Source organism: Homarus americanus, unplaced genomic scaffold, assembly GCF_018991925.1.
Source record: "Homarus americanus isolate GMGI-L3 unplaced genomic scaffold, GMGI_Hamer_2.0 scaffold19066, whole genome shotgun sequence".
NCBI lineage: Eukaryota > Metazoa > Arthropoda > Malacostraca > Decapoda > Nephropidae > Homarus > Homarus americanus.
In genome coordinates this window covers 260,001-283,117 of record NW_024716903.1, presented here as the reverse complement: position 1 = coordinate 283,117, position 23,117 = coordinate 260,001, and the positions used below count along the sequence as shown (strand labels likewise).

General features: G+C 42.5%; 1 protein-coding gene across 9 annotated transcripts in view; it reads right to left on the bottom strand.

Moving 5' to 3' along the window:
• Window positions 1–23,057, bottom strand: part of LOC121858532 — an 83,614-nt gene extending 60,557 nt beyond the window's left edge. For 3 of the 9 annotated variants that reach the window (XM_042355012.1, XM_042355015.1, XM_042355016.1), the window contains exon 1: window positions 4,363–4,687. Coding sequence is in view for 5 of the 9 variants with exons in the window: in XM_042355016.1 (XP_042210950.1) it covers window positions 4,363–4,374 (12 nt within the window). In the remaining 4 variants the exon portion in view is untranslated. Of the gene's footprint in view, window positions 1–4,362; window positions 4,688–13,043; window positions 13,207–22,250 lie in introns of those variants that run through there. The other 6 variants (XM_042355010.1, XM_042355017.1, XM_042355011.1 and 3 more) reach the window with 5 other exon arrangements.
• Window positions 23,058–23,117: the final 60 nt, after the last annotated feature.

The window sequence follows — 23,117 nt, the reverse complement described above, 5'->3', positions numbered from 1 at the left end:
TCCTTCCCTTCGTCGCGTTTCGTGGCTTATCGATTTTCTCATGCACTGGTTTTATTGGATGTTGTTTCTTCTATTTTATGTTGCTGTAGATAAATAGGTGGATGGATGGATGGATGGATGGATAGTTGGTTGGATGGATGGATGGATGGATGGATGGATGAATGAATGAATGAATGGATAGTTGGTTGGATGAATGGATGGATGGATGGATGGATGGATGGATGGAATAAAAAGAAAGAGAGAGAGATAATGTATTATGCAGTGTATACAACGGGGTATTTATCAACTATACATACGGACGACTGCATTATGTATGAAGTATTAACGCTGCACATTAATACTTTTACCACTGCTTGAACTGCGCTCCTGTCGCCTGCAGTTTTAACAGCTAGCAAAGGTCAACCACCACTCGACACAGCGGCACCAGCAGCAGGAAACTGACAGCTGAGGGCGTAGTGCAGCTTTTAATACGAGTAGAGCTTAACGAAGTAAAGCTTAACACAGCTTAATACAACTTTTTATACGAGTAGAGTTTAACACGAGGACAGTTTTTAATAAGAGTACAGCTTATACGAGTACAGCTTAATACGAGTACAGCTTAATACGAGTATAGCTTAACATGATAGCAGCAACCCCGTAGTGCAAGCTGGGGGTATGATAGTGTCATTTGTCAGGTGCTGTGTCTGTCATGGACGGGGCTTCACGTACATGAGTAATTGGGACACACACTCACACTCACACACACACACACACACACACACACACACACACAAAACCAACATTTTGTAATAAGGAAATTTAAAAGAAATATCCTAGTGAGGGAATAAAACTGTACGAGTATTATCCGGTGTCCATAGATAAAGCATTAGATTATTATAAGGTCGAATATAAATGAAAAAAAAACAAAACAAAGCTGAAAAAAACAAGTGACAATCGTACATTAACATGAAACTATGGAGGCGCAAACGATAATAATCATCGTTTTGTTTTTCAGTGCATGGAACAATGGCGAACAAATTAGTTAACAGAAAATGAAAGAAAAATATTGAAAATTTAAGTTCATTAAATGGTTAAAAAAAATACAATAGACATTATTAAACGATTTATGCCCAAGAATTAGTCACTGGGTAAAAAGGTCAATCAGTCGGACAACATCCATCAGTGAAGTGAAAGGCGAAGAGTTACAAGAGATCCTCGAGGACTATAACTCTTGTCCACGAGGCTCTACTGTAACTCTTGTCCTCGAGGACTACCGTAACTGTTGTCCTCGGGGCTCTACTGTAACTCTTGTCCTCGAGGCCCTACTGTAACTCTTGTCCTCGAGGATCTGTTGTAACTCTTGTCCTCGAAGTTCTACTGTAACTCTTGTCTTCGAGGACTACTGTAACTGTTTTCCTCGAGGCTGTACTGTAACTCTTGTCCTCGAGGAACTACTGTAACTCTTGTCCTCGAGGATCTACTGTAACTCTTGTAAAGCCTCGAGGACAAGAGTTACAGGAGAGCCTCGGTGTAATCTCGGCTGTAGTTTAAGGAACATTCTCTGCCTTCGTCTCTTAAGTGGGTCTGTTATCTTGATGTGTCCTCGTGTCTCTCGCCAGTGTAAGACAGACAGACCTCTCTCTCTCTCTCTCTCTCTCTCTCTCTCTCTCTCTCTCTCTCTCTCTCTCGGCACAAAGTGGTTCCCAGTTCAAATAGAGTCAAGTACACAATAGTCCACAGTACAAAATGGACCCCAGTATAAAATGGACCCCAGTATAAAATGGTTCCCAGTATAAAATATACCCCAGCATTAATAGACCCAAATCTAATGGTTCTAAATACTATTAGTCCCTAAATCTAATAGTCCCCAGCCCTATAGCGACCATTAAGCCCTGTATGAACCACCACTACTCAGGAACAGTCACAGGTGACCCTTAAAAGCCCCTGTTAAGTGAAAGGTTCAAGGTCATTGTCTTCCCCTCACTTTTCTTCTTCCCTCTCTCATCACCTGTCATCTTCCCCCTAATACTTTCCTCCTCTTTATCTCACCTTTTCTCCCCTCACACTCTCACTCTGTCACTTGGCAATTTTATCTGTCAATTTCCCCCCCTCACTGAATATTTGTCACTTTTTCCCCTCACTATATGTCTTTCCCCTGATTATCGGTCATTTTTCCCCTCATTATCTGTCTCTTTCCCCCTGTTTATCTTGATTATCTGACTATTTTTTCCCTCACTACACGGTGCTCTCCACATATTATCTCATTTTCCTCCCTCATTATCTCCTGATATATGCTAGTTTTCCCCTCACTACCAGTTACCCTCAGATAGCTTGTAACTTTTTCCCCTCACTATCTGCCATATACACTGTGTCGAAATATGTTTTTTTTTCCCTTTAGTTTTCCTTGTTAGAATATTTGACCTAAATTTATTTTCCCCTCACAACTTGTCGCGTTCCCCTCATCGTCTCTTCCTTCTCCTCCTCCTCCTTATTTACCAGTTGTTGGCACGAATTTTCCCCTCATTATGAGTAACAAGAAGTCACTTTTTAATCCCTGGCAGGTATTAAGTCATTTTACCCCCCACTAACAGTCACTTTCCCCTCTGTAACTGACACTTTGCCCTCTGTAACTGAAACTTTACTCTCTCTGACAGTCACTTTCCCCTCTCTAACTGACACTTTACTCTCTCTGACAGTCACTTTCCCTTCTCTAACTGACATTTTACGCTCTGTAACAGTTACTTTCCCCTCTCTGTCACTTTACCCTCAACAGGTCACTTGCTTTTCCCCCCTCACTAAGCCACTTTCCTCCCGTCAGTTGGTAATCTTCCTCTCGCTAACAGTCACTAAATTTCCCCGTCATTAAAGGTCATTTTCCCCTCGCCAACTGTAATTTCCCCTCACTAGATCACTTCCCCTCGTTAGTAGTAATTTTGTTTTCTAGGAGTGATTTTTCTCTCATTGAAAGTAAAATTCCCCATATTACGTCAGTTTCCCCTTAGTAACAGTTACTTTCCCCTCATTAACGTCACCCTCCCTTTACAGTGACACTTTCCTTACCACTTTCCTGACAGTTGTAAGTTGTTCTTCTTTTCTTTGATATTTCTGTGTCCACATCTTAATTTTCCCTGTTTCTCCCTCTCTTCCCTTAACTAAACGTAGTGAAGGGTGAGGGGAGACACTGAAGGAAGACACTGAGGGTAAGGGTTAAGGCATGGCACTAAGGGGAGAGGGGGCACTGGGACTAGAATGAGGGAAGGTACTTGGCACTAAGGGGGTGAGGGGAAGGCACTTGGTACTAAGGAACGAGGGGAAGGCACTTGGCACTATGGAACGAGGGGAGGCACTTGGGACTAGGATGAGGGAAGGTACTTGGCACTAAGGGATGAGGGGAAGGCACTTGGTACTAAGGAACGAGGGGAAGGCAACTGGCACTATGGGGTGAGGGGACGCACTAAGGGGTAAGGGGATGGTAACTGGTATTAAGAGACGAGGGATGGCAACTGGCACTAAGGGAGCGAAGGGTAATACTCAACACTAAAGGGTGAGAGGAAGGCACCAGGCACTTGAGGGGAAGGTGTTTCTAGTGGTCAAGTGGCAGCAAACAAAGGGGAGAGTTGTCTTCACCGCTGGTTTTTTCCCCTCATTAATGTTACACAGTGTACCGTAGCTTTAACACTTCACTGTCTTTGTCTATCACCATCTTGTTCCTTCGTCTCAGTGCCTCAATTTTCTTTCTGTATTTTTCAAGTATTATTCATTATTATGCTTCAGTTATTTATTTCAAGTTTTACTTATTATTATGCTTCACACAGTCATTTATTTCAAGTATTTTTTTTTCATTATTATGCCTCAGTTATATATTTCAAGTATTATTCATTATTATTCTTTACACAAGTATTTCCAACGCCACAACAACACAACACAAAACACCTTTAATGTCAGATTATCACTCCAGTAACACTGTACTATACGTCTATTACTGTAATTCCTTCACTGGTTCGTTTATTTCCTTTGTAGGTGATGATTTCCGCAACAATAGTACAGACACAGGTACAGATGCAAGTAACCAGAAATACAGGTACGAGTACATACACAAGTAGAGGTACAAGTACATATAACTAGTGAAAGTACAGGTGTAGGGACAAGTACAAGTATAGGTACAGTTACAGGTAAAAGTACAGCAGAGGTACAGGTACGAGTATAGGTACAGATACAGGTAAAAGTAGTTACATGCACAAGTACAGGTACAGGCATTAAGTCCAGGTACAGTTCATAAGGCGCTATGTAGCATCAGTGCCTTGTATACATACACAGTACACGCACGTAAGATATACACATACACAGTAAACTCACGTAAATGTACACACGTAATACACTTACGTAGATGTACATAATTAGTGCACTCACGTAGACGTACACCCACAGCACACTCGGGTAGATAGTACACTCTACTTTATGGTGGAAAATCGAGAGTAAACAAAATTCGCACTCCGCGCAGTTTGCATATCAAATTCAGACATGGCTGTTCAAAATAATTTCCCCGCAAATATCAGGATCTTACATTATGGTGTATTATTAAATTAAATCTTAGCGGTGGTTAATGTGATATTTTGTTGTCGTGGTTTTGCGTATAAGCGAGAAAATATCGACAGCGAGGGATGGTGGAACTCGGAGCGGCGAGAAGCACACCCGTCCCTCACGACGTCCCGAGACCAACTGACTGACTGGAGCTGGCTGGAGTGGCTGGACTGGAAACCTCTGTGGTGGGTTTCCTCCAGCCCTCCCCCACTCTAAATTGACTCCGTCCCTCCCCCACTTTAACCTTCCTCTCTCCCTCCCCACCCTGTTCCCTTTCCACCATTTGTCTTCATTCTTTCTCCTCTCCTATTCCTTTCCCTTCTCCTTCCCTTTCCTGCAATTCCTTTCTTCCCCCTTTCATTCCCTTCACATCTTCCCTTTCCTCTCCATTATCTTCCTTCTTCCTCTCCTACCCGTTGTCATTCTCTATTCCTTATCACATTTCTCCTTTCCCCTCTCTCACCCCCAACCTCTTTCCTTGCCTCCCTCATCTATCATACCCCATGCACACACACACACACACACACACACACACACACACACACACACACACACACACACACACGGATAAGATAAGCGATAAGCAGAAAAATTTCAAAAACGCCTGTTAAAAATGTAAACCTACGTCAATGGACAAATATATTTGGTAATTTTCGTAAACGTAGAAAAATGAAGGAGAGAGAGAGAGAGAGAGAGAGAGCATTGATACTATTCCGAATATTACTATCTTGTACTCTCGTCACGGGGTAAAATTCACCTAAAATACAACACATAAATGAGCGAGATTGACATATGTCTGAACCACACCGGATGTAGCAAGGCGAAACCATTGATTGTAGTGTGTGTGTGTGTGTGTGTGTGTGCATATATCTGTCAAAATGCATTTACCAGTATACAGGAAATTTCAGCTGATGACTTGTATCACACATAGACAGACAAACACACACACACACACACACACACACACCTGATGGGTCATAGTACAGAGCTATAGCTGCATGGAAGGGATTGTAGGTGTGATTTGCCTTTCAAACCCGAGAGAGACTGACATAGGTGCCTCAAAAAAACATTCGCACACAGGCACACAAAGACTCCCTTCACCAATGCATCAGTATACATACACAAAAAGCTCACACATACACACACACACACACACACACCCTACACACACACACACACACACACACACACACACACACACACACACACACACACCACACACACACACCCACACACACACACACACACACACACACACACACACACACACACACACACACACACACACACACACACACACACACACACACACACACACACACACACACACACACACACACACACACCCCACACACACACACACACACACACACACACACACACACACACACACACACACACACACACACACACACACACACACACACACACACACACACACACACACACACACACACACACACACACACACACACACACACACACACACACACACACACACACACACACGCACCTGAGGCCCTTGAACCCCCTATTTTAGATCTCACTTCAAGTACCTTCTTCACGTCTGTAAACAAAGGACTCCACTTTTCTCTCTCCCATTTTACAAACTCTCATGAATATATGTAAATAAGTATAAATAGAAAAGATAAACAAAGGAAGAAATATAGGATAAAAGACGTGGAGAGGTGGAGGGAGGGATAAATGTGGAGAGAGAGAGAGAGATACAGAGAGGGAGATGATATCAGAAAATGAGAGAATAGACAGAGAAAATGAAAGGGAAGAAACAGAACCATAAAAGAAATGAGAGAAATAGGAGGATAAGGAGCACAGGAAATGAAAGAGAGAGAGAGAGAGAGAAGGAAGAGTGACAGGACATGTGAGTAGAATGAATAGAGAGAGAGAGAGAAACCCAGAAAAAGAGAACAATAAAAGAACACAGGAACAGGAAGTAAGAGAAAAAAAATGTGAGTGAGGAAAAAAAAAAGGAAAGTTTTTAAGAGTGAAGGTACAAAGGGTGACCCTGGTGTTGGACAAAAAAGGTCGTCTTGCCAGTACACTCATCCCTGCCCTCTGGTCCTGCACAGTCACAAAAGGTTAAGTACTGTACCCTCTCTACCGTCCTCTTAACTACTGTAGTTATGTGAGAACGCGAGACATTTTAATAAGGTTGGGTTAGGTTGGGTTGGGTTGGGTTGGGTTGGGTTGGGTTGCGTTGGGTTGGGTTGGGCTTTTTGTTGCTGGCGGGGCGTTATTAGTAATGAATTATGAAAAAACGCATTACAGATGGACCCAGAAAAGTTCGAAAGGTTAAAATTATGATCATTTAGAGTCAAGTAAATGATCCAAGCAATGGTGTATTCAACCTTATATAAGACTTCAGGAACTTATTTGATTTTGGTTTTACTTTCTCTGTCAAGTTGTTGTATCAGAAGAACTGTTGACTCGGGTCTTATTAGTTTAATGGACAACTCTTGTTTCAGTTAGAGAGAGAGAGAGAGAGTGTGTGTGTGTGTGTGTGTGTGTGTGTGTGTGTGTGTGTGTGTGTGTGTGTGTGTGTGTTAGTCATTAAGGCTCTTGTAGTTTATACTGTATATAGTGTTGTTATAAGTGTGGCTTAATTATTTCGATTTGATTGAGACCATTAGTTGTTTACATCCCCCCCCCACACCCACACCCACACACACATTTAATATTAAACGGTGTGGCAGGTGTGGGGTTCATATAATTATACGTATATATATAGATAATAATGATAAGATCTAATTAAAAAGAAAATTTCAGCTCAAAATGATGTTGTAGTACAGTTTGTGTCAGGGAGAGGTCTTGCACAGAGGTCACAGGAGGTCAGAGGTTATGAAGAAGGATCATAGGTCAGGTTAGAGATTATGAATAGATGAAGAGGGATCGCAGGAGGTCAAATGAGAAATTACAGGAGGACGAGGTAGGCGAGGTCACAGGAAGTGATGTCACAGGTTATTAGGAAAGGTCAGGTAAGTGATGTCACAGGTTATTATGAAAGGTCAGGTAAGTGATATCACAGGTTATTAGGAAAGGACAGGTAAGTGATGTCACAGGTTATTAGGAAAGGACAGGTAGGAAAGACCACAGGTAACGAGGGAGGATGAGGTGGTAAGGGGTAATCACGAAAGGGGAAATTCAATCAGGTGTTTTGATCTTCGCTAGGCAGCTGTGGTCGTCCCCTTCAGGTATCACCCTTGATGGTCCTTCACTTGCGCTAGTTCTACAGTATTGGTCCTTTAGTCGTAACAGCCTTCAACTTCGTCCTAACTCTTATGGTACTCTGGGTCCGCTCTTGATCAGGATACAAAACCCTCAGTACAGTTTTATTTTCCACGCAGTCTACGTCTTGTTCTCAAGGTACTGACGGCTCCCTAACTGCTCAGTGACCTTAGGTACAAGCTTGCCTTCTATATGTTCACATCTCCCGTGTCACCACACCGCCACACCACACCACACCACCACACCACACCACCACACCACACCACCACACCACCACACCACACCACCACACACACCACACCACACCACCACACCACACCACCACCACACACCACCACTGAAACGGTGAGTACAGTCCTTACCAATTTGTTTTTTATTTACATCTATTCAGATTCTCTATATTATCTTACTTCAAGAGTAAGACTGAGGATGTAATAATGGTAACTAATTATCCTCTTGTATTTGTAATGATTTGAAAACTAACGGTGTTGGTTTGAGAAAATTAGGATATAACTGTCCAGGAAGCACATTTTGAGCTGAAGATTATTTACTTCTGTGTTGAGCTGACATAACGAATATTGTATAGGCTCTCGTGCTGATTGATGCTCCAGTGTCTGTTATTCTGTCTGTGGACGAATAGCTGATGTAGAGGATGATAGAGTTGGGGGGTGGGGGCAGCAAGGGCAGATTGCATTCCCTTATAAATGAAGAATATTTTAGGTAAGATGTGGATGCATGTTTTTTCTAGTCATCCTCTGTTAGAAAAAGTAGGATAAAGTATTGAATATTTGGGGGATCTTACCTTTTTTGCTCAGCAGACAAACTCCTGGACATGCCACTGCTATAGATAGCTTTTTGTGCCCCCGGGTGCCCCCTGTTCCCCACCTTCCTGTTTTAATTGAAATATTCGAACAACTTTTCAATTACTTTTTTTTTTTTTTTACATTTAACAGACTTTGATGAATCCTTGATTCTAACACTGATTTCTGTTATTTTCCAGGAAGAGATACCAGCACATGGTAAGTACACAATTTGACGGTTTTAAAGATATAGGTTATCATAATAGGATGCAGCTTTTGATACGTAAAATGTCATTATAATGCGGGTGCAGTTTTGAAGTTTGTACATTCACAGTTATAAATAGTTCCAGGGATTGAAAGCCCAGTAACACAATATATAACGTTACATAAAAAACAAAAACAAAAACAGCAACTAATAAACGTATTAGTATCATTTTGTAATTTCATAAAGTGGGGATAGATTTTAAATACCGAGCCATGATTCCAGCCGGAACATTTTTTATTTTATATTTTCTATCGCATGCATTTTACTAACACTGTTGACCCTTCAGTACTAGAAACCTCGCGGTGATAACGTCAGGTACTGAGATAAATCAATGCTGTTTAAGGTCAGGTCAGGTTAGGTCAGGTCAGGTCACAATGTCTAGGTTTGATGAGAAATATAACTAACACTTAGAATGTGGTTTATGGTTGTAGTGTACTGTTTGTTTTTCAGATGGAGGTAAGGTTTATATATTTTAGTACAATATACATGTAGTATTTTTTTAGTTGAAGATGAAGAATTGCATATATATTCATTATACACATGCAATGTTTTTTTTTCAGGTCCAGATAAAATTCATATGTATTTCAATATTGTATAACACATGCAAACTTTATATTTCAAATGAAGGTAAAGGACACGAGTTTATTTCTCTGCAGCCCATGTATTATTATTTTTTTTTGCTGGTGAAGATAACGTGTGATACAGTACATGACGTTTTCCTGTTTATCGTAAAATACAGATAATAATATCTTAAATTTACATTACTATTTTCATCCTTTTTTCTGAGACTATTATTGGTTACTGTTGTATGATTCTAATTTTTGCTCGTCAAATTTTATTAAAGGTGTCAACCCTAATTGCCCACAGTCAAAGTTAATGGAATATTGTTCGAATGGACCATCTTCCTAATGGACTCCAATGTTAATGCGTTTCAGTCGTAATATCTAGGTTAAATTACGTTAAGGTCCATTAGAACTGGAGTATTTTTCACTTGTAACTCATCAAAAAATAATGAAATTTGCATCAGAATACATACATTCTGACATAATTTTGATTTTCCCGTGACGAGATGCAGGTTAAAAATACTCCACCGCTGATGAACCCAAACCTAACTTAACCTAGCCATTAAAATTAAATCCACTAAAATACGGATTAGAGGGCCCATTAGGACTAGAGGGCCCATTAGGACTTGAGGGCCCATTAGAACTAAAGGTCCCGTTAGAACGAGAGGGTTCAATAGAATTAGAGGGCCCATTAGGACATGAGGGCCCATATTGTGAGATAAAGCCAGGAAAAAGCCGAAGGTCTTGTCTGTCACCTTGACAGACGGACGCTGCAGTGACGGTGGGACAGACAGTTATCGATGCAGGACGGATAATGATTAAAAAATGGGTCTTGAATGAAGGGTTAATTAAGATCCTCGTTATAACATATTCAGTGTGTGTGTGTGTTTGAAGTTTTCTAAAAAATAAAATAAATTGGTCGATTTATGTTGAGGCTGCGATACAAAATTGATAACGATCGAAAAAAAGAGATAAAAATCGGAGAATCTCTCTCTCTCTCTCTCATATTTATTCTTAACCTGAGATACTAAAGGACAGTTAAGACAGACAAACAGACAAATGGGATCACAACTAGACAAACGGAATTACTGAAGACTAGACAGAAAGTGGACACGCGGAGGAACATCCCCCCCACACACGTACCTAAGGAAGGACACACACACACACACACACACACACACACACACACACACACACACAAGGAGATTACCTTGGCGCACATAAACAGGCGTGTATACCACCACCGCTACCAACAACTAGGTCGGGAGAGCGGTCATGCGTGGGCAAGTGACCTCCTCTCGTCTACTGACAGGAGTATTTTGTTGAGGCTCACTTATATAACGAGGAGGTCACGGGGGGAAACCCGAAATATGAGAGAGAGAGAGAGAGAGAGAGAGAGAGAGAGAGAGAGAGAGAGAGAGAGAGAGAGAGAGAGAGAGAGTTCCCCATGTTTATGAGTGACCAGACCATCCACATACAGACGAGGTCACACAAGCGGTTAGGTTAGGAGAGGCCATGAGGGAGTCATCTTGTCCCCAACACCAATACACCGGAATAGTGTCGAGTCCACCGAGTTATCTTAATCCTTATATATAGTCCTGCCACCACCCACCTCACACGTCTCTGCCACCACAAGCAGTAGCACAGCGCCTGGGTTTTCCTTACATCCCGTAACGCCGTGATTCCAGACAAAAGTTTTTATGTTCGCCCCTCAATCGTTCACTTATGAAAGATAACGCCAGGCTGTGGGTTCGACTTTTCTCTTTCCTCCCACTATAATGATGTGGTTCTGGAAGATTCGCTAGACGAGCTCTGATTCATCCTTCTTCCTTCCTCAAATGGACTCTTTTATGGATTAAGAAAACAACTGCATTTGTGCCTTTAATGCACCTAACTGTGTGTGTGTGTGTGTGTGTGTGTGTGTGTGTGTGTGTGTATAACTACTTCGGCAACCAACTTCTCGTATTTGGACTAAACCAGTTAAGTTTATTCTCACAGGTCTATTTAGGAGTGAAGTTTGAAGCAAAAAGACATAGGAGAATACATCTTTTTCTCTCGGCTCAAAAGGAGGCAATTAAATTAATTATCTCACGTTTCAAGTCCACGAGGGAAAAATAACATAAGATATTTTTAAGAATCCAACTTTGTGCTGTGGGTTAAGTGAATCCAGTTAGCTTCCTTCTCCCAATCTAATCCCTGGAGACAAAATTAACCTCAGAACCCTAGAGAAGCCATCATTAAGTAGTATCTCAAGTGGATCCAGTTAGGTTCCTCTTCACATGTCTAATCCCAGAAGAAACATTTTTAACGTGGATCGAAGCATTGGAAATCCGAGACCAAGTAGGAGTAAGAGGAGGAGGTCGCTGGCAGCACAAACAACTCCCTGGTGGGTCGTGGTCGTGGTGGTGATGGCTTAGGGAGGTGTGATAGTGGCCAAGCGTCTGCTGTTAGAGGGTATCATAACACGCTTAGATGGTCCTCACAGCTGGTCTAGTCGCGAGGAAGGGATGGAAAGTGTGGGAGAGATTGGATGGAGGCGTTTTGGTGAGAATGAGAGGGAGAGAAGGAGAGGTAGGATGGAGACGTGTGGTGAGGGGGGGGGGTGGAGAAGATGGGATGGAGATGTGGTGGTGAGGTAGAAGGTGAGAACCAGAGAGAGAGAGAGCCATAATAGTTCCCGTAAGATTGGTGTTTTTTGGTTCCCATAGCGACAGAGTTACCTGCAGCAGAGTACTAAACAGGTGAGGGGAGGCAGAGAGCAGCCATTTACTAGGAGCTCAGGTGAAGGTTAAGATCAGGATGAGGGGAAACACAGGTGAAGGGCAGGATTAGGTTAAAGGGAGTTCAGGTGAGGGTGGGGAAAGAAGGGGGGGGGACTGTCTTGTTACGTCACCACGAATTCTTTATTTACATCTGAATAAGTCTACCTGAGAGACCGTGCCGCTGATGGCGCGAAGAGGGAGGGAGGGGTGGAGAGAGGACGTGGAGAAGGAGGGAAGTGAGGGAATAAGGAGGATAAGAAGGTGCAGAAAGAAGGAATGTGGGAAGGAAAAACTATAGAAGACAAGAACATAGAAAACGACGGAGCTTATTTTGAATACTCTCTCTCTCTCTCTCTCTCTCTCTCTCTGACGTTCCTTCACATGGTACATTAGAGACACGACGTGGGGGGGGAGAAGGAGAGCATTTTGGTCCTCTATTCAACCATGAAGGGATACGCCTTTGATGCTTCATGTCATTAAGACTGGTGACAGGGAGGCTTGTCACAGAGCTGAAAAGAAGGTTATGTTAGGTCATGTCAGGTTGTCGGATCTTCAGGTCGTGTGGGAAGACGGTGAGGGAGGATGGGGGAGAAGGGATGGGAGTAGGTTGCCGATCTCACTTTCTTCTCGGAGGGGGTGGGGGTAGGGTGAGGGAGGGTGTGGGGGAAGGGAAGGGAGTAAGTCATCAAATCCGTACCTTTATCCCATTAAACTGTCTTCACTCTCCCCCCACTCCTGTAGGAAGGGTGGGAGGGTCTGGGGAAGAGTAAGGCGTCAATCCCCATTTGCTTCACCCACTTAAACTTTTCGTCCCAATTTCGAATGTACATTAACTCTTACACATTCTTACCTCGAAGTCAGTGTCTTCAGAGGCGAGAGAAGTGAAGGAGAAGGCATTGCCCTTAAGTCCTCCTCCGGCACCAGCAGGAGTAGTGTAGGGGTCGTGTGCAGGAGGAGAGTGATTCTCAATCCCCTCACTCCTCAGGCGGCTCCTGATGGCTCGAGCCGACATTCTGTAGGAAAAGAAAGAGAGAAAATAAATTCTTTGATTGTGGGTGTCGATGTGTAGTATTACAAGCACTCAATAGCTAATGATATTATCTACAGTAATAATAATAATAATAATAATAATAATTGGGTGCATTTTTGTTGGAATCCTACGTACTGTACAGTACAAACAGTAAATTGGGAGAGAGAGCTAGGGGGGGCTGGTTTGTTGACAATTAAGGGAGGATGTGTGTGTGTGACAAGCGCTTGGCTTCATTGCAACTGTTAGTACCTTATCAAAATACACGTGTGTGTGTGTGTGTGTGTATGTATATGTATGTGTGTGCGTGCGTGCGTGTGTGTATGTATGTGTGTGTGTGTATGTATGTATGTATGTATGTATGTATGTATGTATGTATGTGTGTGTGTGTGTGTGTGTGTGTGTGTGTGTGTGTGTGTGACAAAAATAGAGACAGAGACAAAGAGAGACAGTACATGAAGCGAGGCAGACAGGAAGTGCCAGAGATACTCACTACACTTACAGCCCAGAGACTCTACCTCTTAACTCCAGTAAGTAGAACAGATTTAATTAACAGGACTTGGAAAGATTATGTTAATTATGTTCCTTAACTCGTCTTAATGGCATTTATCAAGTTAAGGTAGAGTCTTAGTGTATTATTGACGCCATGTTTTTTTGTGTGTGTGATATTGTTTAAATCAGTCTGTTATTTGTATTTGGATCACAGGAAGATTACCCCCCAGCCAGTTTATTTCACCTCATGATTAAAGGTATTAACACTACCTGGGGGGTAGTCAGGTTAGGTTAGATTAGTTTTGATTTTGTTAGGTTACATTAGATTAGGATAGGTTAGTGTTAGGTTAGGTTAAGTTAGGTTAGGTCAGGTTAGCGTTAGGCTAAGTTTCGTCAGGTCAGGTCAGGTTAGCGTTAGGTTAAGTTAGGTTAGATAATGTTAGCTGGTAAGGTCAAATATTCACGCATTCATATTATTTCTTTAACTAAAAGGACCATTTACCTTACGAACCTCTAAGACTCTTGACTCTCTTAAGTTTTTCAACTGATAGTGAGAGACAACCTGTTACAGGAGGAGAATAACACACACACACACACACACACACACACACACACACACACACACACACACACACACACACACACACAAAGAAGGTCTAATAATAAAGATGAAACAAAGACGAGGGAGTGTGTGTGGGTGTGTGTGTGTGTGTGCGTGCGTGCGTGCGTGCGCGCAGAGAGTACGAAAAGTTAGATAAGGATAAATGTAGGAGGAAGAGAGAGAGAGTAAAAAAGTAAGCAGAGAGACAGGAAGCTCAAAAGGTAGACAGAGAGGCACAGACACATCCAGACAGACACAGAGATACTCGTTAGACCCTCACCAAGCGGAATCAACAGCGGGTGTTTACATCTCACAGTTCAAACTTTGATAATATGAGATGATGATGAGGAGGAGTTAGTCAGGTGTGTGTGTGTGTGTGTTTGTTTTGGCCTCGATCTTTCATTTGTTTACATTCCAGGGGCTTATATTTGATCTCTCTCTCTCTCTCTCTCTCTCCGCCAACAGCTAATCAAGGCCACAATAAAAACAATAGGATTTGCATAACTAAATTTTTTCGTCCACTTTTTGCGGCAGTGTGTAGGTCAGAATCTCATATTGTTGACATGTATTTGAATAATTAGATTCTTGGGGGGGGGAGGGGGGGAGACCAATTTGCGCGGGTAAGCAGGTGGATAGGTGGGTGGGAGAGACTCATTGTGGGGGTTGAGGCGGCTAGTGGGAGAGGGCGCGTCAGGTCAAGGCCGTATATAATCGGTGTGTAGTCAGATCAGATGAATATTAACTCATAAACCGTGACTTCCCTCCCACTCCCCATCCAGTTCCTCTTTAAGGAGGATGAGGAAGTGAGGAGGGAGAGGGAGGGGGGAATGGGGACAGGAAGGGGAGCTGAGACAATAGAAGAAAGAGGTGAGGGGAGAGGGGACAGATAAAATTCTGGGATAGAGAGACAAGGGGAGAGGGGAGAGGTGGGAAGGTCAGGTATTGTCTGTTACGAAGAAGTTGGGGAAAAAAATTGGCTGGGAAGTAAAACGCTACACAATCCCTCGCTGGGGAAAAAATGAAACAAAAATATAGAACTAGTGAATGAGGCGATAAAAACTCCGCCCTGGTCACTGTTCCTCTCTCCCGGGCACACAAAGGGACAAAATGTCATAGGTAAATTAAAATGACTTTTACTTTCAGTTTTAATAATGGTGAACACAAAATTGCTTATAATAATGCGACTCTTATTAGCGCCGCGTTGTTTCACGGGCGACAGTGTTGCCAGAACAATATTTCTAAATACCAGCGGCTGTTGTAACACTAGTAAATATTGTGTCGTGACCCCGTACTGCAGTGAACACTCAATATTTGCCGTAATTTGACTCTGATAATTATCCACAGTAATTGAATAAATTCCTTGTTCCGCCCACATCGATATAGCTCAGCCCACATCGACATAGCCCTGCCCACATCTACATAGCCCCGCCCACATCGACATACCCCCGCCCACTTCGACATAGTCTCACTCACTCCGACGTAGCCCCGCCCTCTCCGACATAGCCCCGCCCACTCCAACATAGCCTCGCCCTCTGCGACATAGCACCGCCCTCTACGACATAGCCCCGCCCACTACGACATAGCCCCGCCCACTCCGACATAGCCCCGCCCACTCAACATAGCCCCACCCATTCCGATAGCTATGTACACAAAAACATCGTGTCCTTTGCAGCTGGACTGGAGTATAAACTGTACATCACACACGACACTGCAGACTACTAGAGTGATTATATATACAACAGCCACAGACGAATACACTCAAAAACATAGACCAGTTCACTTATTACGAACCTTGTTTGTTAAAGAAACTACAATCAACAACAATAACAAAAACAAAACAAATATACTTCAAACGGGCAATACCTCATTCAAACAACAACAATAACAACCAAAACAACAACAAAGTAAATAACCCTCACACAGACAATGCCTTTGTATAATTGCCTGCAGTCATACATATAAAAAAAAATACAACAGGTGTATACACGTGAGGAAAAAAAAAGATTAAATTAGTTAAGGAAATACATAGGAAGAGATGAAAAAATAGAATAGATAAATTATACCAGGAAGCCCTACTGGTTAATGGCGATATTCAATAGGTGTGCTTTTTTCTTTAATTCTAATGGATGTACATGACTAACAGGTGTTGGGCAGGTGTATGACAGGTGTTTTGATGGGTGTTTGACAGGTGTTGGGCAGGTGTTTTGATGGGTGTTGGGCAGGTGTATGACAGGTATTTTGACGGGTGTTTGACATGTTATAACAGGTGTTTGACATGTTTTGACAGATGTTTTGACAGGTGTTTGACATATTGGACAAGTGTTTGACATGTGCTTGACAGGTGTTTGGACAGATGTTGGGACTGGTGTTTGACATGTTTTGACAGTTTTTTGACATGTTTCGACAGATGTTTTGGCAGGTGTTTGACGTATTTGACAAGTGTTTGACAGGTATTTGGACAGGTGTTTGACATTGAGTTGAATGTCATGAGTGAGTGTCGCTACTGGTGTGGTGAGCTATGAGGCTCTCTTACAGTATTTCATTATACATTCCTTCGTTCACATGAGAGCCATCATAAATTCTGCATAATCATAATAAAAATGTGTTGAATTAATGAGATTTTGCAAAGTAATTTATGGAGCATCTTTTTGTTTTAGCAGTGAAATATTACGGCTTTGGTCCCATTGTTGTTCATATGACCCTCAGTCCTAAACTAACCTAACCTAACCTAACCTAACCTAAATTACCGTACACTTGATTCTTAATATAAACATTAATACCGAATTCTCATCTTCACTTCATTTCTCATTAATGTTGCACCGTGCAAATGATCATCTTGCATTACTTTTCACCTTCCTCGCCGTCTCGTTTCTTCCTCTTCATCTTAAGACTCATATCAGCTAATAATTTATTCCCATTTACTTGTCGTCTGTATCTTAAAACGTCCTTGAAGTTTCTGTCAACATGTTATGAAGGTGAAAATTGCATCAGTTCCTTCAAATTATGTTGTCCAATGTGACGTCTAGCGCATTTCTCATTTGTATATTCATTAGCTGTGTCTAAGGTGTGATTTGTATATGTGGTATATATTCGTCTAATAAATCATGGTGTGTGTGTGTGTGTGTGTGTGTGTGTGTGTGTGTGTGTGTGTGTGTGTGTGTGTGTGTGTGTGTGACGCAGGTATAAGAGGAGAAGAAGTGAGTAGATCCGGGAGAGCGTATATTCACAGCTTATAATAATTTGTATACATAATGGAGCTACCACAAGGCCAGGGGCTGGCTTAAGAGGAAGTGAAGGCGTTCTCTCTCTCTCTAACATCACACGAAGGAAGTGGGGTGGGGAGGAGGGGATTGGCAGAGGCTGTACAATAAAAGAAAGTATTGACATCTTAGACTGAAGGTGAAAACAACGTCTTCAGGTAACTGTGAGAGGGAGGAAGGTTGATAGCGGTGAGAAAGGAGGATAAAATGACAGTGAGAAAGAGTTGGTAAGAAAAGGGAAGAGGGCAAACGTGGAAAGAGGGAAATAGGAAAGGTGGAGAAATAGGAGAATGTGGGAAAATAGATGGAAAGACGAGAGAGAGGAGACGTAGTAGGTGAGACGTGGATAATGTGTGTTATGGGCAAGGTATTACAAATCCCATGAGATGTCTTGATGTTGTTGACAGTGTGTAGCGTCTTCGGAATTCTTAACAGGTCCTAGTAAGTCTTTGAGGGTCCTGGCTGGTCCTGATTGGTCTTTGAAGTCCCTAGCAGGTCCAGGCAGGTCTTGGAAGGCCCGAACTGATCAAATCAGGTCTTTAATGTTCCAGGAAGGTCGGTTTCTTTAGAGCGGAAATAATTCTGAGAAACTTTAAGCAGTGATCTTGTTGTCGTAGCTCAAGTGCATAACAGTTTAATGTGTTGTTACAGCGCCAGTAAGTTAGGATAAAATAAAACTCCCATACCCTTAAGAGTCAGCCTTTGTGCCATGGATCAAATGGACAAATTCTATAGGCTCTCAAACATCACCAGTTGCGGGGAAGTTTAACGTAGGAACCTTTGATACATTGATAGTCCAATATAGTGAATACTCTATGCGTCCTGGTATACTACTAGTTAGATGTAAATTAATGTAAGACTCTCAGCGCCCCACTTTCTCCGGGTCGTATTTTACCAGTGATATAATCTGTGATCTAATATAGACTGGCCTTTGATCATGAGGGGAGATTAAAACTAGTCCTTGTGGCGCCCATGTTGAAGCGTCTGTGTTGCTTGTCCACCTGCACCCGCTCTGGTATGTTGACCAGCTTGAGTCAATCATCGTGGAGTGGGTTAATCTATTACATGTTCCTGTTAAGTGTCTCTAGTCTGAGGCCTTTTCTATTATACATACACACGTACATACACACAAACACTGAATACATATACCTTCACAGAGTACATACATACATACATACATACATACATACATACATATATTCATACATACATACATACATACATACATACATACATATATTCATACATACATACATACATACATACATACATACATACATACATACATACATACATACATACATACATACATACATACATACATACATATAAACACACACAATACATACATCACACCCCGTTAGCTACCAGCATGTCTTCACCCCTCCCCTAGTTCTTCCCCCTTCTCCCCTAGTTCTTCCCCCTTCTCCCCTAGTTCTTCCCCCTTCTCCCCTAGTTCTTCCCCCTTCTCCCCTAGTTCTTCCCCCTTCTCCCCTAGTTCTTCCCCCCCCCAGTTCTAGTTCTTCCCCCCTTCTCCCCCTTCCCCCTTCTCCCTGTTCTTCCTTCTCCCCTTCTCCCCCAGTTCTTCCCCCCTTCTTCCCAGTTCCCCCCTAGTTCTTCCCCCCTTCTCCCCTAGTTCTTCCCCTTCTCCCCCAGTTCTTCCCCTTCTCCCCCAGTTCTTCTCCCCCTCTCCCCTAGTTCTTCCCTTCTCCCTAGTTCTTCCCCCCCTAGTTCTTCCCCCTCCTTCTCCCCCAGTTCTTCCCCTTCTCCCCCTAGTTCTTCCCCCTTCTCCCTAGTTCTTCCCCCCTTCCCCCAGTTCTTCCCCCTCCCCTAGTTCTTCCCCTTCTCCCAGTTCTTCCCCTTTCCCCCTAGTTCTTCCCCCTCTAGTTCTTCCCCCCTTCTCCCCAGTTCTTCCCCTTCTCCCCCAGTTCTCCCCCAGTCCCCCCCACGTGAGCCACCTCTGGACTACATCAGTAATCTAACCAAGTCGTTCGTCGTTGCTTGACACCAATCCGGCCCACGACGATATCCAGGCCTGATGTAATTATTGTAAAGGTTGAGGCTACCCATCTGGCTCTGGCTCTTAATATGTGTTTGTTAGAGAGCCAGATGTGTGTTTAAGCTTGTGTACAAAACCATTTATGAAAGGTTAGGTTAGATTAGGTTAATTTTTAGGTGAGTTAAGGTGAATTTTATAGGTTAGGTTAGGTTAGCTTACTGTAAGTTAAATTAATTTTTAGGTGAAATAAATTGGGGTATATAATCATCAGGTGATCCTTCAACTATTTAGGACAATTTATCAGGTGTATGATTTGATCAAAATTGGCCTCTCGTGTAGGAAGGCCGCGTCTCTGTATACAGACTATGGCATGACCGCCTCTGTGGCAGAAAAATATCTCGAAACCCAGGTCCAGATGTGTGACCACGTCCTCGTAAAAAGTGCCATGGAGAAAATCCAATCACGGGTTGAGGGGAGCAGGAGGCGTGTGGCTTCTTCTATGTGGCATCACCTACCACTGTTGCCCACGCATGGTCATCATAATAAATTCTTCCTCCCCCTCTTTGGAAGCCCTACAGGTGGTGCTGTACTTGTTGGTTCTTTTAAAGGGGTTAAAGCTCCTTCTTAGACGTAGTAAGTACTCATGTGTTACAGCTTTCCCCTAACTCATGAGGATGTAACTGACGCACTGTTACTATGGTACGAACACGATGAGAAAAATAACATACAGAGTTACATCCGAGACTCAGTGTTACTCGATACGTTTTATAATTCCTAATTACACTGATAAAATTGTCGTAAGAATCTTTGAGAATTCGGCTTCACGATCTTATTAATGTAACCACTTGTGACTCACGGGAGTAAAACATTCCTCGGTGTTCATAATTATGGGTTGTGTTCTGCCAGATCAACACCTGCCTTTCCTGACCTCACTAATGGATGCTATTGTCACATGTGGGGATTTACAGTAAATGTCCGCTTAACGTACCAATTCAGCTAACAGCACATCCGGTTAACGTAGGCTTTCAGGAACGCATCATGTATATTAAAACGAGAACTGAATGTATTTCTTTGGTGGGGTTCAGACAAGATGTGTATAAGTCGAACATGTTTTCTCCCACAAACTTTTGGATCTTCAAACTTACAGGAAATCAAGTTCCGATTATGTGTGTTTCGGAGAACTTACTTATCTTGGGATTTTACCTCATCCTCAAAATATTGAGTCATTTCATGGTTGTTGGTTCCAACGTCAAATAACCTAACGTAACCTAACTATAAAATTGTTGACTCTTATACGTATGAGGTGAAATATGTAGTTACACAGATTCTAGGAAAAATAATATAAACATTCAATATTATCCCGTGTATGACTACCCCGGCCTCCCTTCCTCCTTCTTTCTCTCCTTCCATGCTTTCCTCCCTTCCTCCATGCCCCCCTCCTTCCCTCCATCCATCTCTCCTGCCTTCCCTCCTCAGATCTGGAGTGAATGGTACCCTCGCCGTTGTGCGTTTAATAACTAAGAAGAAGAATAAGGTTAACTGATAACCCCGGAGTAGGTTAAATATTATTATTATTATTATTATTATTATTATTACTACAACAGTTATTTCACACACGGCTAACACCCTCCTCCTTATCCACTAAAACCATATCAGTCGAGTCTCAAGTTTTCCCCCTGGAGGACGGCGTTGCTCCCTGTCTCCTCCTTGAGTGGTAAAAGGAGTCGAGTTCCTCCTCATCCTCGAAGCTGAACTTAGAGTGTTTAATATTCAGGTAAAATATGCTAGATGGGAAAGTAAATTTTGAGGCGAACTGAATTTAGTCCTACCTGTGTTAAATTAACCTCCAGAATGTTTATTTTAACCTCGAAGTATCATATGAAATGTAACCTCTCGAGCATATTGGTGAAACCTGACACTCACATACCCTCAACAGCATATTAATGGATGACGACGAAGCCTGCCTATGCAATGTGATACTCTCGCGGGCATCCCCTTGAGACCTGCGCCACTCACTGTGTAAACAAACCTCTCTCTCTCTCTCTCTCTCTCTCTCTCTCTCTCTCTCTCTCTCACACACATGGGCAAGACCTGCTGTGTGTGTGTGTTTTATTATGGACGGGTTTATTATGATAATCTTTCAAGTGTATGTCTATTGGTTATTAGGTTCATCATCTATATGTGGTAGTGTTGCCCAGATGGACTTAATGTACCTGTACTTTATATTTGTAACCTGTAACATTATTTCTGAATTTCTGCTTTGGGTGTTGGGATACGCCAGACTATTGACTGCTCGTGCTGGCGCTGTTGTTAGTCTCTCTCGCTTAAAAAAGAAGAAAAAAAAGAAAGAGGTTGATTCCCACGAGGATAGAAAGAGAATGTTTCGTCCTCTCCGCTGGGTGACAAAAGAAGGAACCTCACCTAACCTAACCTAACCTAACCTAACCTAACCTAACCAAACCTAACCTAACCTTACGTAATAACCTGCCTTGGAGAAGATGTTTGTGCAAAAACTGTCTGATGGGATTTACTTAATCTTGTTTTTATTTTACAGGATGGAAAGAATTTCTTGCGGGTTATTTTACACTCGGAAATAATTCTGGTGAACATTGAAATTTTTAGTTGTTTATTTATTAATTTTAGGTTGTGTGGTCATTCATAGGTTCTTGTTACTTTACCTCACTTAGAAGGGGTTACTACAGCAGAGACGACGGATGTAGTAGTAGTAGTAGATGGATTCTAACTTGGAATAACTACTACTACTGCTACTACTACAGAGACAGGTTGTAGTAGCAGTAGTTGTAGTAGCAGCAGTTGTAGTAGTAGAAGTAGTTGTTGTAGTAATAGTTGTAGTAGTAGTTGTGGTCGTATAGTTGTAGTCGTGGTTGTACTTGTTGTTATTCTGGCTGGTACAGGTAATGAGGGGGTGTGGGGGAGAGATGGGTCTGACAACTCACGTCTGCTTGGGGTTACTTGTGGGTCTTCCTAATACACTGTTTTGTACCCCATATTCCGTCAGCGACACGTTGCACCACTTAGAGAAATGATCTTATCCGGCGCTCCTACAGGTCTCTTACTCACTCTGTACTCAAAGATCCTCGCTCTTAATTTATAGATCCACTTTTAAACTCAGCGAAGAGTAATTTTTGTCGGGAAGAGGAAGGCAAAACGTAAATTCGCCGCTAGATTTCATACTTTGCTTATTATTTTGTGCTCAGTCTCTTGGGTTTATCATTGCCCCCTTTGCACTATATAACCCACTACTATCATCACTATCACCACCATCACCACCAACACTACTACTACAACTATTCTAAGTATACCGTAAACGAATACTACACTTCTTTTTTTTTAAGTAGTAATTGTCACACTAACAAAAGTACACTAGCAGATGGAGGGATTACCACCATCACCACCACCGGCCACCGCCTCAGTTACCACCGCCACTAAACGCCGCCACAGGGAACTGAACTTGTCAGACGATCCCAACCTGCCTAGAGGGGTTTCCCAGGTGTCGAAGTTGCCACTCGGAGATATCCTGTTCT